Genomic DNA, 14,210 nt, shown 5'->3' on the forward strand with positions numbered 1-14,210 from the left:
ATAGATAACAAAGCAGCAACTGCCCTGGTACTGTGTAGTGTTTGTGTTTTGTGCAATTCAGAGCCCCTAATTGCAGAAGGAATATAGAGTAACTAGAAAAAGCACAGCAGAAATCAGTGGTTAAAATTATTAATTAGCCTCTGTATTAAATACAAGAGTACCACTCAGCCTGGAAAATGAATGACCAAGGGATGTATGAGAGTGAGAGAGATCACAAGAGCCAGAACTGATGATAACTATAATGAGAACATTCACCGACTTGCGTGACATTGAAAAATGTGTCACTAAAAGAAATAATTAGGCAGCAGTACAAATCTGTTGTAAAATACTTACCTGTGTGTTTCAGTACCGTATGGAACAGAAAAATGTACATAGGTTCAGAAATTCATATAAATGAAGAGATACAGCAATTTGTGCTAAACCCAGCTCAGGCTCAGGGTGTCCTCAGACTAAGCACACCTAACAAGGAAAAATCTTCCCATACCACTCCTACTAGTGCAACTGACCTCTCACACAGGGTCTAGCAGAGCAAATAGCTTCTGAAGAACACTTTTCTTACCTCTGAACCTCTTTTGAACCCTTTTTGGTCAGCAAAGGCTGCTGTTCCATATTATGTGGTAGTTATCACTTGAATGCACACAATTGGTGCTATTAAAAATTACTAATAATAGGATATATTGGTTGTGAAAAAAGAAATACTCAGAGCATGTAATTAGGGTTACAGAACAGGGTGAAAAAGAAATTAAGGTAAAAAATAAAATCTTTGGGGTGCTGTGTGCTGAGTAGGTATTTGGCAGGGTTAACCACTAACCAGAAATGTCACCCTCACATTGCAGTCCATTGTTGGCTCATTTGAACTCTGACTCTACATAAGCCTAAATAGACCTCTGCAGGTACTGGGAAAATGCTGCACTTTTACCACCTGCACATTAAATCAAGGAAATTGTCTACCTAAAAAATATCAGAAAGGTTTCAGCTACCAAATTAATTGCACTGAGTGAAAAACATAACTTTAAAAGCTTTCACAGAGAGGAACCGGTAACAGGCAGAACTGAACCCCCCTCTTTTGCCTGTTGTCTCTTTTGCCTGGCATCTGCCTGTTCTGCTAGGTTTTATTTATGTTTTAAAAGATGCAAAATAACACCAGTCCTGGGTTTCAAACAGGTTGTATGTATAGATCTTACACTGTTTGTACTCTGAGCCATCCAGTATTACTGAGCTTGAGTGATGGTGTTGCTTCTCTTGGCCTCCACAGGAAATATTAATTTTTAGGGAGAAAATTTTGAGGTGCTTGGAACATAAACACTTTGTTTAACTGGGACTATGGAAAGATTTTACTTGTGGTTATTTCAAAAGTCTATTTTTTGCTTCAGTTTATTAGTATCAGTAATATTAGTTAATTAACTTTGAATTAATTCTTGGTAACATTTAATTTTCACATTTAACATTAAGAACTAATGTGGCAATTTCCTCCTGTCCCAGGAAATGAAGCGGCGCCGTATAGCCAAACCATTCTCAATGGAAAAGTTGCTTTATCAGATTGCAACAGCAGAAGCAAAGAAAGAAAACGGACCGACTCTGAGCACGATATCATCGCTCCTGGGAGAGCTCAGGTAACCAGCTGGGGGCCTGCTTACCTCTTTTGTTTTCATTGGCAGACTCCAGAGGTGGATGGCGTAAGTAACCCCTTCAGACACACCTTGCCCCAAGCAAAAGCCCAGCAGATGGTCCTGAAGAGAGGCACACATGGAAGAAGCAGTTTCCTTGGGTGTAGCTGATGTGACAGTGCCCATGGTTAGGATGTCTTAACTCTTAAGAATTCCCTACTTTAGACACCTTGAAAAAATGGAAACTGCAGTTTGTACTGGGTTTTTGTTTTGTTAATTCTTGGTGCTGAGAGTTGAGATTTCCTGACAAATTATGTGAACTGTGTGGTGCCAACTGGTTAAACACCTTCCTTGAGTTTTTCAACCTCTTGGCATCAGTAGTCACTATCAGTCCCTGTCTGTAGTGGGTTTTGCACCAGCAACCCTGGTCTTCGGTATGAAGACTGCTATACTACAGGTGCAAAAGGTCCTTTGTGTACAGAAGGTCGCCTTGGTTTTAAATAGTGAGATGAGAGAGCAGTTGTGCATGTGTGGTAATGCACCTGGTGCTAGAACTCCACCATTTTAAAGAGTAAACGCTTCACACTCCTTTTTCTCTCCAGTATTAAGGATACATGTTCAGAGTTTCTCTTAAGATAGGTGAGAAAAGAAAAAATAACGTTGCCTGGCTTCCTGTGTAATGATCTTCTCTTTTGTTCCCACCATGTAGTTGCTACCTATCTTTCAAGTTTGTGACAACTGATACTCGAGATGTCAAGAAAGTTTTGATGAATGAAGTCTACAAACTGTATTTAACTAACTAGCATGCATTTGGAAAATTTCCAGTGACATATTGAAGGGGAAAACAGCCCATGTGTTTAGTGTTCAGAAAGAAATGCAAAGAGGTGTACTGACTGCTTTACCTGCAGGTGGCTCTCCTGTGGGAATAACCACTTTCAAGTGCCTTTTATTTCCCCTTGAAGAGGAAGTCTGCAAGTACAAAAGGCAAAACAAATGTTGGTGCTTGCTCTTAGACCATCACATCGACCTTTATCAGAGTGGTTCTCAAACTTGTTCTTATGCATAGGCTGGAATTCATTGGAGGATATGGATCCTTCCTGTGGCTGCTTATAGGATACAAAAGCCCAGACAATAAAATTAAAAAAAAAAAAAAAAAAGCCATCTGAAGTGGAACACTGTACCATATTTTTTTTCCTTTGTTTTGCTTGTTTGTTGTGTCTCTTGCTGCCTCTTCTCCTGATCTGCCTTGGTTGCTCAGTTTGCCCATGCCATTTGCTTAGCTTGGCTCTCCACTCATCTTCAGCTGTGTCTAGTGGTGCACTTTTTTATCCTCCCCTTCCATCTGCTCAGCTCACTCCACACTTGCTGTCTTCCACTCAGCTCCAACCCAACCTGCTCTCCTGAAGCTGTAGAGTTCAGCACAGGAGCTATTGTCCGCCTTAGCCATGCAGCGGGTGAAGGGCGGCCGGAGGGCTTGGTGGTTGTCCTTAATTGACATCTCCTTCTTTTTCCCTGGGTGTACAGCAAGATCTTCGTCTTTTGGCACAATCACTTGCCCTGCTCCCCCTTTCCTGCCTGAAGCACCTTATGGCAGCAGGTCCTTGGTTCATCTCTGCCTTCTGATGAAGGGGCTGTTACTCCTGACAGCAACGGCTCCTCTTCCTCAAGGTGGCTTTTGGCAACTTCAGGAATGACAGTCATGTTAGCCACAGCTCCCGACTCTCCACGTGGCTCGAGCAACCATCGACCTCCAGGAAGTCCTCGGCAGTCCCCCCTTCTCTGTGGAGCAGTTTGAGAACCATTGGCTTGATACAGTGGTCGCTGTTAAAATCCAGAGATAGCTTTCGCAGTTAGGCAGCGTTCCCGGGGCTGGCTGTGCCTGCCGTGCTCAGGGAGTGGCACCAACCTCCCCCACAACACTCAGGGCTTTGCTGTGTGGAGCTCAGGTGTCAGGGAGGAGCGTGGTAAAGGGGTGACTGTGCGTGGCTGTGGTGGCTGGGGCGGTGGCAGTGTGTGACTGTGCCCCTGTTCACAGGGACACGGAGCTGAGGCAGCGGCGGCAGCTGTACGAGGCCGGTCTCCACTCCTCGGCGCGCTACGGCAGCCACGACAGCAGCGCCGGCGCGGATGGCAAGAAAAAGCCTCGAAAGTGGTTGCAGTTAGAGACCTCAGAGAGGAGGTGCCAGATTTGTCAGCACCTGTGCTATCTCTCCATGGTGAGTACAATCCTTTGTCACTTCTGGGGGCCTGTTGCCCTGCTGAACATTCCAGGGATCTATAGGCATTTGAGGCCACGGAGCCATGTCCCGCACCCATGCAAGACACACAGGTGTTGATGGGACATTTACTGCTGGCTTCCCACCCTGCCAGAAGGGATGAAGCAGTGCCCTCAGACACCTGTGAGATGTTTGCCCTGCACTAGGAGCGCTAACAAAGACCCCTGCAGGTTGCCAGCAGCAGTGAGTTGTGGCAGAGCAGGTCTCAGGATGAGCTACAGCTCACACACATGCCATGGGCCTCAGGAATGCAGCCACAGCCCATGCAGAGACAATGTCTCTGCAAGCCAAACAGCAGGGGAGATGTAGCTCATCCATCAAGCTGTTTGCCAGCCTGTCCAAAAACAGCCCATAAACTTTCTCTCTTTTAAGAGGGAATTGCCTACTGGCTTTTGAAGGTGTGCTGTCCACTGCAGGAACACTTCCAGGCTTAGAGTTGTATGCAGAACACCTACAAACACAGCAATGTCATTAAAAATACCAGAAGCCTCTCCCACAACCTTATATACCATTCAATGCCAAGAACAGGTATTCAAATAAACCTAATGCAGTGCATACAAGTCCATATTTAGTCCTTTCAATTTGGGAGTTTTTTGTCATCCTTCTGGGGATTTTTTGGGGGGTATAGATGTTAGGTTTTTAATGGAAATGAAATGTAACTGCATATAGATGTAGCTGTTTCCCTTCCTAGGATAAAATATGCTGAGTTTATATATGTCTTTAAACAACCTTTTAAGTAGCATTAGTTTGAAATAGCTTTAAAATTAGTTTATTTGAAAAAAACCCCAACAAAATACTAACCAGAACTTCTTAATTTTGGTCCATTGGCCCTGGATTGAATTTAATAATGGAAAGGATTTTTCTCTGTCACTCCTTAACAGTAGTTGGGGACAAAAAAAAAAAAAAAACAACTTGGTTGTTAAATTCCAAGCTGAGTGTGTAGGCCTGGCAAGCAGCCAGCTGAGCAAATGTGACCTCTGCTGAACAAGACAGTAGTTGAGGAATCCTGTGGCTAAGCTGATTACATCCTTGTTCAAGACAGCATTTTAAGTAATGAGGAACTACTCCTTTCAGGAGATCCTTAGGACTGCATAGGAGATGCTAATGAATCCATATACTGCTTTCATTTAGCCCTCATTACTATTGGTGGGGATTTTTGCTGGGGGGGGCGGGGGAGGGGGTTTAAAAATTATATGTATTTGCCAACATTACGACTCTAAGAGAGATCAGTTCTTTCTACTTACTACACATCCTGAATGATTTCACAATGTGCTTGACACCTCCTTCAATACACCTTGCAGTAAAATCCAGGTAGTGACTCTGGCCATAATTGAACAAACACTGTGTGAAGAACCCAGCCAGAGTTTGGAGCTTAACTGCACTTCTCCCCTCCCACCCCTGCTCCTTTGTGCAGGTTGTACAGGAGAATGAAAACGTTGTCTTCTGCTTGGAGTGTGCCCTGCGGCACGTGGAGAAGCAGAAGTCGTGCCGGGGGCTGAAGATGATGTACCGCTACGATGAGGTGAGCGTGACTGCCCGGGGCCACAGACCCGACACTGGGGAGGACACCCAACTCTGGCCTCAGGAAAATGGTCTGGGGTTTGGGGTTTGTTTTGGTTTTGATGTGGGAAGAAGGAGCTTTATTACGATTTAAGGAAAAAAATGAACAAAGGGAACGCCATGACACAGACGAAACCTGAAGCGTGAATTGCATGAATATGTGCCACAGAACATAAGAAGCCACTTGATGCTTTGGAATGCAACATGAGACTTAGCTGTCACTGGTTATGTTATGGTAACTTCTGTACTTTGGAATACCTTCCTTCTGTTGGTAACTAGAACTTCAGCAGACTTAATCCAGTCCAGCATGCGCATCCTTTAGGGAAGACATGCAGAGCACGTGCAGATGGGAGGTGCAGTAACAGCTCCAAGCAAATGTGATGATGAATCCCAGAACTGAGGATGAGCATTTAGGACTGAGCCTGGGTTCTGGGCTGAGGCTCCATGTCTTGACCTGGGAGGGGCTTGGCCCCAAAGGTAAATAGCAGAGCAGTGGGAGAAATGACATGTCAGCTCTTGGGGAGCTGCACTGGGTACAAGCAGCTTTTTAAGATGGGCTTCCCAGCATTTCTGAGCACTCTACTGCTGTCCTCTTTAAGTGACTCCAGAGGAAGAGCAGATGCTAATTTGTGTTTTGTTTTTCCTGCATCCTGAACAGGAACAAATAATCAGTCTTGTCAATCAAATCTGTGGAAAAGTATCTGGTAAAAATGGCAGCATTGAGAACTGTATCAGCAAGCCTACACCAAAAAGAGGACCTCGTAAGAGAGCGACAGTGGACGTGCCATCATCTAGGCTTTCATCCTCCAGTTCATCCAAAAGTGCTTCAAGTTAATTCTGAAGATGCCAACACTCTCATTTTGTCAATTTATATATATTTTTTGTAATTATTATACCATAGTTTGGAGTACTTGCTGTAGAATACAAGCTGTCTTTGCACTAGCTCTAAAGAAGATTTTCTTCTGGTTTTAGAGAACTAATTTTGTTTTAGCATTAAACTGTTGAAATTTTTTTTTTTTTGTACTTAGAATAGATAGATACAGCAGTCTGATTTTTTTAAACTGCCGTATGTTCACTGTTTTAAAACCGGCAAGGGGCTGATAAAATATTAATTTGTATTGTCCCTATGGCTGAAAAAAATAAAAAGCCTTTTTGATAACTGTGAAAAAAGGCTTTTAACCCATTTTTTGAATAGGTTAAAGTTTGATGTGTTTTATAATTTGTTCTCCAGTCATGTGAGCAGATTTTTCTAGAGAGAAAAGGGATAGGAGACAAAAACTTGAAAGAAATTGCTTTACTTTGGCTGTCTTTTATTCTGTCACAGCAAGATGAGTTTTGTAATTTTTTAAATTGGAGAATACACACTTTCTTTGGGAGGTTATGGCAGCTGAAGATGGACTTTGTTTCCTAACTGTAGGCAAAAGGAGGAGATTTGGAGTATGTTCTCTTTTACCAGCACATCACTATGCATCTGTTTTGAGGGGGAAAAATAATAAAAAAAAAAATTAAAAAAAAAAAAAATTAAAAAATGAAAAAAAAGGAGGAAAAAAGACTGCCTGCCTTGAGGAGTTATGTGAGGGAAAACTGTGCCTGATTTCATTAGGAAATCCATTCTGTTATTTTTTGGTGCTGTTGGCTACTTTATCAAAAACCCTTCAATAGCATCCTTTAAAAATAAAAAAGATAAAAAAGAAAAAAAAGTGATTGAAGCCATAAGTGCTTCTTTTGTCATAGACGTGCAATCTTTCTAACATTCCATTTCCATTCCACTGCTGTTTTTCACACCTTTACACAGTCAAGCATTAATTTTTGTTTTGAATTTGTTTCATTATATGATCACATTTAGAGCCACTAGCAAGTCTGCATATTTCTTTTGAATGTGAAAATGCATTTGCTTTCATCTTGTCTATTTTTTCTCTTCATGTTGTAACAAAAAAAAAAAAATCACACCTTTTGTACATATGCCTGTAAATTTTTTTAAATACTTGAGCCTTTTCTTGGGGTGGGGGGAGGGATGGCAAAGAGACAAGATGAAGAAAAGCCTTACGTTTCACTTTCTTCATCGGTTGGATTGGATGCTTACAGGGTTTTTCTTGTAACATTTATAAGTGCTGCTTACATCACTGAACAACAACAAAAAATAATAATGGAGTAGCTGTTGCCCTTTTCTGGTTGTGTGTACAGTATGTGTGGAATAAAAAAGGGAAAATGTTTTCACAAACTGTTTTGTTTCGTAATTGAATTCAACAATACCGTAGCTACCCATATTGCACTGAGCTTGCCAGTGGTGACTGTCAGGAAAGTCCTATAATACAATTTGTTGGTTGTTGTTGCAGAAGACTGAACTGTTTTGGAATATTTAACAATAACATAAACAGAGTCAAGTGTTTTCAAATGTGGTTGTCTGGTTTTTATGGCCTTGCTGTGTACTTTTCCCTCTTGACAGTAAACTTCTGACTATGGCTTACAGTTTGACATTTAATTTATTAGCGCTGCTCTGCTCTCTTTCCTTGTAAGGAAAGACTTCATGTTGTTTATTGCCAGTTTTTTGTTTACTTTCCAGGTTTGTACTACGAGGTTTAATAAAAAAAACAAAACTTTTTTTGACATTTTGTCTGTCTTCTGGAAAGCGAGAGAGGAAAGGAAGCTCCTTCAAGATAAATTTCTTACAACAGCTGCCTTGTTGAATGGTAAATTTCTAATTGTAGGCAGGGAGCTTCCAGCCTTCATTTCCCAGAGAGGGATCAGGAAACACTTTGTCAGCTAACAGGAGAATCCTTAAGGAAACTGGCCACTGCCCAGCAGCAAGGAGACCCCTCATTCCCAGCCATCGGCTTTGTCAGGGCAGGGCTTTGGAAGGGATCTACATCACAGCTCATCCTTTTACTTACACTGTTTCTGATTACATTCCTTTCCTCCGTGCAGGAAGAGCAGGAGCCAGGAGCCTTCTCAAAGGAGAGCAGATCCCTGAAAATAGAGCATGAGACTTGACAAGCAACAGGAGTTAGACATGGTCAGACCTCGAGTTCAGAGAGAAAAACAGCTGCAGAAAAAAATGGGAATGAGATGATGCTTATAGGTCCTGAGGTTTCTAAAATACACGCACTTAATAATTAATTCAGGTTTATCTCCCTTGTGTAGTCAAATAGATGTTACCATGGTGCTCCTAATAACCATTTTTTTTTTCCTCAGTTAGGCTCCTCTGTTCACTTGTCATAGAAAAAAATACCTGGGTAATCAATAAAAGACATGGTTGGGATAGAAATTCTTTATTTTTTTTCTCGAAAGAGGAGTAAGTACACAATGCTAAGATACCTGCTCCACAAGGAGTGCAACATTTCCAAACGCATCTCTCCTCATTCCCGGGTTCTTATTTTTCCTTAACACCTATTACTAAGTTGGTCCTGAATAAGAAGTGTGAGAACAGTAGACACTGCTGCATTAGTAGACAAAAGGCAGGAGGCAGACAATAGGTAGTAAAGAGTAGAAAATAGCTTTTCATTTTGGTTTGGATCCTAAATCTTCAGTTGCAGCAGCTGAAAACATGCAAGGAACAATTTGGATTCAGTATTACACATCAACTCTTAAGTACTTCCAATCAGCCATTTAAAGGTTAGTGGTCAAAGTAACTTCTACCTTTCCCCTTAAATTCTCTTATACATAGTATATACAACAGTTTTACTGCTCCCCTGAGCCCCAAGACTACTGTTAAAGTGTGTGTGCTTTAGGCATAATTTTTTTCTTTAAAAACCAACCTCCACATGACTGGCAATTTTGTAAAAAGGCAGTATTACTAAGTAAAAAGATCTGGCTGTTATGCTTGGTTAGCAAACTGTTACACAGGCAAGCTCTTCATTCACTTGTTCATTCATTCAGAAGTCATTCTTAAAGGATATGGTTTTAAGATTCAAATAGTTTGAGAGTCACTTTCATCACTGCCATCTGAAGCACCCTTTCTCTCAGTGACAGCAGCAAGGGCAGTGTCCACTTGAACCTCCTCTTCATCAGACTGCACCACGGGGGACTCTCCCTCGCTGGCGTCCTGGCTGGCGGAGTCGGTGCAGGTGGAGGACAGGGAACAGAGTTTCTGCCGTAACTCCGACTGGCTCGGCACCTGGAGGCTGATCTCGTTCACGTAGCTCTGGGACTCGGGCCCTGAGAGTTGGGAAAACAGCAAAAACAGCAACGACAGTCAAGCTCTGGCTCAGCAAGGGGATTGAGAAGTCAAAACATCAGCGCTGATTAGGGAGTCGCTTCCAAGCTGTTTTCCTTCTTATACAAGGCACCAAGAGGAAAACCCCCCCTAATAAACTCAGTGTAACAAAACTACACCAATTGGAAATTTAAAACCAAACAAACAACTAGGAAGCAGGCAATAACCATCATCACCAGTTTTGACTAAAGGTGAAGATGCAAAAGCAAAACAAATTCAAATCAGCACGAAAGCAATGCTTTGGTAGAGCTATACCACAGCTCAAGGGCACAGGAGTGGAATTTTAAGACTGCTTCTTCCATAAGATTTGTAAGCAAGTTCAGTTTAATAACGTTTGCCTGCAGTTTAAGAGTTCAGGTTCCAAAATTAGATCCTTTTCCCTGGACAATTCCTGACAGTAAAAAAAGTTAAAATGAGGTAACATTTAAACACTATTTATATTCTCTTCCAAACGAAGCCCTTTTCTCCTTCTCTCCTATACCTAACAAGTGTTTCTCCATAGTCAGAGCACTCGGTTTCAGCCGGTGAGAAAATTCTCTTAAAAATTTTGTTTTAAATTTTTTCAGACGGGTTAGGAGGTATGAGCTACACCTTACCTCTGGCTGAGACTGTTTGCAAAGCAGTTTAAACAACATTGTCTATGCCTTCTCCTGAAGTATGTGAGTTACATTTTGACACTAGAGATTTTAAAGAATCTGCCTTATGTGGTGTACACCAGCATGCATTATGTCAATTTAACACAACACACAGAGGAGTTTTCAGGAGTGCTAGAGCCAACTCAATTTTGCAGTTTACCTTACTGCCATGAAATGTTGCAAAGCCAGTGTCCGTAAGCAAGGCAAATTTGAAAACACTGTCTTCAGCTGATTCTTATTTTTACCAGTTGTTTTAATAACTTACCTGTATTTTTTGGTGTTCAGCCCAAATGTCAAACAAACCTTGCTCTGACAACCCAGTTCTCCACTGACAGCACAATGAAAAGTTACCTTTAAGCCATCTCAGTTTTCTGAGAATGAAGACTATTGCATATTTGGTTTGATACTGGTGTACCAGGTTCTTAAAGCAAGCACAAAAATCCCTTAATCAGTGGAAAATAAAATGTCTGGAACCACAAGAGCAAGATTCATGAGACTTACACTGCAGTAAGGCTGCAGTGCTGGATCATTATTACAGCACAGGTACATTATACTGCTGTGTATGTCCATGTATAGACACTGTACATATATGCTGTAATATTTAGATTACAGCATAAAATAAAAAATGTATTTTTAAAAAAGTTGATGAATTTATCTACATAGTTATAAAGGTAGTTCCTGCATTTCCTTAGATAATCCAGCTGAGATTCTCTGGTGTTAAGACACAAAGTTTCTTGGTCAACATCTGTCAAACACCCAGCAAGGGGAAAACCGTCCTAGATTCTGCAATTACTGGCAAGATGAAATGTTGATCAGCTTTAATAATGCACAAAGTGGATGCCTTTCCAAAATCTCAATGCAGTTTTTGCAATGAAACACAAAAGCCTAAACCTTTAGTAGTCAAGTGTGCCTCGACCATTTACCACAAGCTTTTCACGTTCACAGCAGGTGTTAATCACCTTTACCATAGGGAGTACTGTAAGTACTTCCATAAAAATATTTCAAACTCTATTTTCTGAGGAAATCAAAAGGATCTTTAAAGGAGATTCATCATTTCCCACTAGAAAACTCATTTTGGCTCTTTTGAGGAAGGGTGTTTTAGCACTGAAGTTTTTAACTAGGAAAATCATGGTAGATAAAAGATCCAGTATTGAGACACTAATTCTCAGTGTATATGTAAACTGCTGGGTTGAACCCTGTCTTTCAGTATCTCTTGCTGAAGATCTTGCATTATACAACTGGTCCAAGTTTGACAAGCTACATTCTGGACAAAATCAGTATTAAAAATAAAAACCTAATTACTGCAAGCTTTCTGTTGATGCTTATCAAAATTTCCTCTATTAACTCTATATCGGGAAAAATGTCCCTCAAGCCAGTACATAACACATCACCTACCCAGACTGTGATGAATACAAAAAGGAGCTGCAGTAAGAAAAATGAGATTGTCTGGAAATACCACATAGTTTTGCAGCAATTCCCTTGTACAGCAACTAAATGTTAATGTTTGGAGAAGCACTAATGAAGAACAGTCCATCTGCATCAAGTATGAAGCTGAAGAGATAACACCACCCATTACAAATGAGAGCAGTTCTGGTGGTTTATCACTGTCTGTAAGCAGGCTGTCACTACAAGTACCATACCCAGCATGGGAGACAGCACATTATTGTCTTCGCTTCCTGAGTTTAAAAAGACGTCCAGTGCTTCCTGGTCAGACATGTCCATTAGGTCCATCTGCTCCAGCATGTCCACATTCACCTCCATGGAAGACATGCTTCCAATTGGTTCTGCAGGAGAAACAGGGCAGTGAGCAAAATGACAGTCAGCTACAGGAGGTTTTTACCTAGCAAGGCTCCAGAGGCTGCTCTAAGTGTCTCCATCAGCAGTAATTAAACTCAGGAATGCACGGAGCCCACCCACGGGAGATGCTCAGCAGCAACCTCAGCCCAAACCCAAGAGCACTCTGTGCATTCTTTGTTGTGAAACTAACATCCATTACTGCTTTTGTAAACCAAAACATTTTTAGCAGCAAAAACCTTCTCAGAAATAAGATGAGATGGGACTCGGGCACAATGATTGAAACTTTCCATTTTGGAACACTCCTTTTCAATTCTCTCAACCAAAAATCTTTTTAGAGAAAAGCACATTTAAGCACGCAGTCACTAAATGTCAATACACAAGAGACACAGAAATTCAGAAACCAGGATTAATGTTAACAGAGAGCAGCTGTTCTTCTTCTCTCGGTTAATCCAAGAAATTACAGTAGTCTGCAAAACCCAGCTCATGCCCAGTATCTTCTCTCAGCATGGGGGTATTTCACGTTATTAATTACTCAAGCAAATTACTTATTACTGTCAATACAGTACTGACAATTTGCAAAGAAAGTAAATATTTGGATGAGCATCTTCTTTCTTGAACAGCAAAACATGCAAACAGGAAACAAGTAAGTTCAGGGCCACTCAAATTTAAGTCCAGTTGCTGTATAAAATCAAATTATTACAATAAGCAGTTAACTTGTTTATCTAAATTTAACAACTACATTATTGAAAGCCTTCATAGGTGAATTGAGATGAAATTCTGTACTTTGATTGGGGGAATTTTTTTTGAAAATATGCTATAGCTCTGCTGTTTTACATGTACTGCAGGTCCAAATCTTTCATCAAAACAGTTTCTTTGATACACTTGAATTCCACATTATCCTAAAAAGCTTAAATTCCAAATTTTAGGCAGTCTAACACTAACATAGCTGTGCCTTCAGTACCAGCCCATGACAATGTCCACTTTAAAAGGCAACATATCACAGAAAGCAAAAGACTCAAACTCAGTTCCTCCCCTGACTGTGAATTTAGGTTTACACATCCCACCTCTCCTTAGCCACGCATGCAGAGCATCTTGCAGATGAGTATTTATGGCACTCATGCAGAGAAATGGAAACCTTGGACTGCATTCCCTGCTCTGACATTACAAATGATAGCAGAACTGCACTTGGAGCAGGGACAGAATATCTACATTTTTTCCTGCCACATGAATGCATAATTTCCCACTGGGTTCCTTACTGGTCCAGCAATCCCTGCATTTTGGCCTAACAGATGGAAACCTCCTACACAGAATTCCCTGTAATCTCTGGCATTCTTGTACTTTAACCAGCCTAGAGATGCCAGACTTGTGGCATTTCAAAATAAGGCAAGCACTTAATGTGACCTCCTGTGTCCTAATCACACCCAGTGGGAACAGCTGCCACCTGGGAACTGCTTGGAAATGCTACACTGAGCTTTCCTTTGCCCTTTGCAAAGTTTTCTGAGGCATCTCCTTGCAAATCCCAGGCTTTGGAACTCCAGTGGACAAAGCAGCTGCCTCTGTCCATATTTTTACATGGATGCACTGTTCAGCTGCAGAGAAAAGCGCTGTTCCAGATGTAGTTCAGTGCTCTCCTCAAACAAGGAGCAGAGCCTGACTAATCTTCTAAAGTATCCAGTACCCCTGAGACACAAAGCTTGTTTAAAAGGCTTATCTGAAGTTCCAGTTCTACTTAGGAACAATTTGGACATTTTTGCTGTGCTTCCTCTGTAAGCCCTGCTGGCTCTGCCCACTCAACAGTGCTCTCCAAGTTGGGAGTTTGTGCAAAAGGCATTTTACAACTTGCCTCTCCTCTCCGCTATCTGCAAGTATCCTGTGGAAAGGTATTGCTCCATGTCCTGCTGGAAGGCTTCTTCAAAGAACTTCTGGCGCTCCTTCAGCTTCATCTGCTGGGCGTGCTCCATGTCCAAAACCTTCTGTGCATGTTCAGCATCGAGGTCAGCTGAGCAGAAAACAGACAAATTAAATATTGCAGGTGTATCCCCCCACTCTCAGAATTTAAAACCTACAGAACCAGTTCAAGAAATTCTGACAGACTGTTACTACAGGCTGTTAACACAGCCTG

The 14,210-nt window shown here is 41.5% G+C and overlaps 2 protein-coding genes across 4 annotated transcripts in view; one reads left to right on the forward strand and one right to left on the reverse strand.

Annotated features, from left to right (window-relative positions):
* Positions 1–8,050, forward strand: part of JARID2 (jumonji and AT-rich interaction domain containing 2) — a 205,713-nt gene extending 197,663 nt beyond the window's left edge. For all 3 annotated transcript variants that reach the window (XM_079301667.1, XM_079301666.1, XM_079301668.1), the window contains exons 15-18: positions 1,483–1,613; positions 3,643–3,823; positions 5,298–5,405; positions 6,102–8,050. In XM_079301667.1, the coding sequence (XP_079157793.1) occupies positions 1,483–1,613; positions 3,643–3,823; positions 5,298–5,405; positions 6,102–6,278 (597 nt within the window). In that variant the 3' untranslated portion in view covers positions 6,279–8,050. The remainder of the gene's footprint in view (positions 1–1,482; positions 1,614–3,642; positions 3,824–5,297; positions 5,406–6,101) is intronic.
* A 646-nt stretch (positions 8,051–8,696) lies between these two features.
* The window catches only part of DTNBP1 (dystrobrevin binding protein 1), a 61,604-nt gene continuing 56,090 nt past the window's right edge, over positions 8,697–14,210 (reverse strand). Inside the window, exons 8-10 of the mRNA XM_079301685.1 lie at positions 13,932–14,087; positions 11,932–12,075; positions 8,697–9,598 (exon numbers count right to left, since the gene is read on the reverse strand). Coding sequence (XP_079157811.1) covers positions 9,351–9,598; positions 11,932–12,075; positions 13,932–14,087 — 548 coding nt within the window. The 3' untranslated portion in view covers positions 8,697–9,350. The remainder of the gene's footprint in view (positions 9,599–11,931; positions 12,076–13,931; positions 14,088–14,210) is intronic.

Source organism: Erithacus rubecula (genome assembly GCF_903797595.1).
Source record: "Erithacus rubecula genome assembly, chromosome: 3".
Taxonomy (NCBI): domain Eukaryota; kingdom Metazoa; phylum Chordata; class Aves; order Passeriformes; family Muscicapidae; genus Erithacus; species Erithacus rubecula.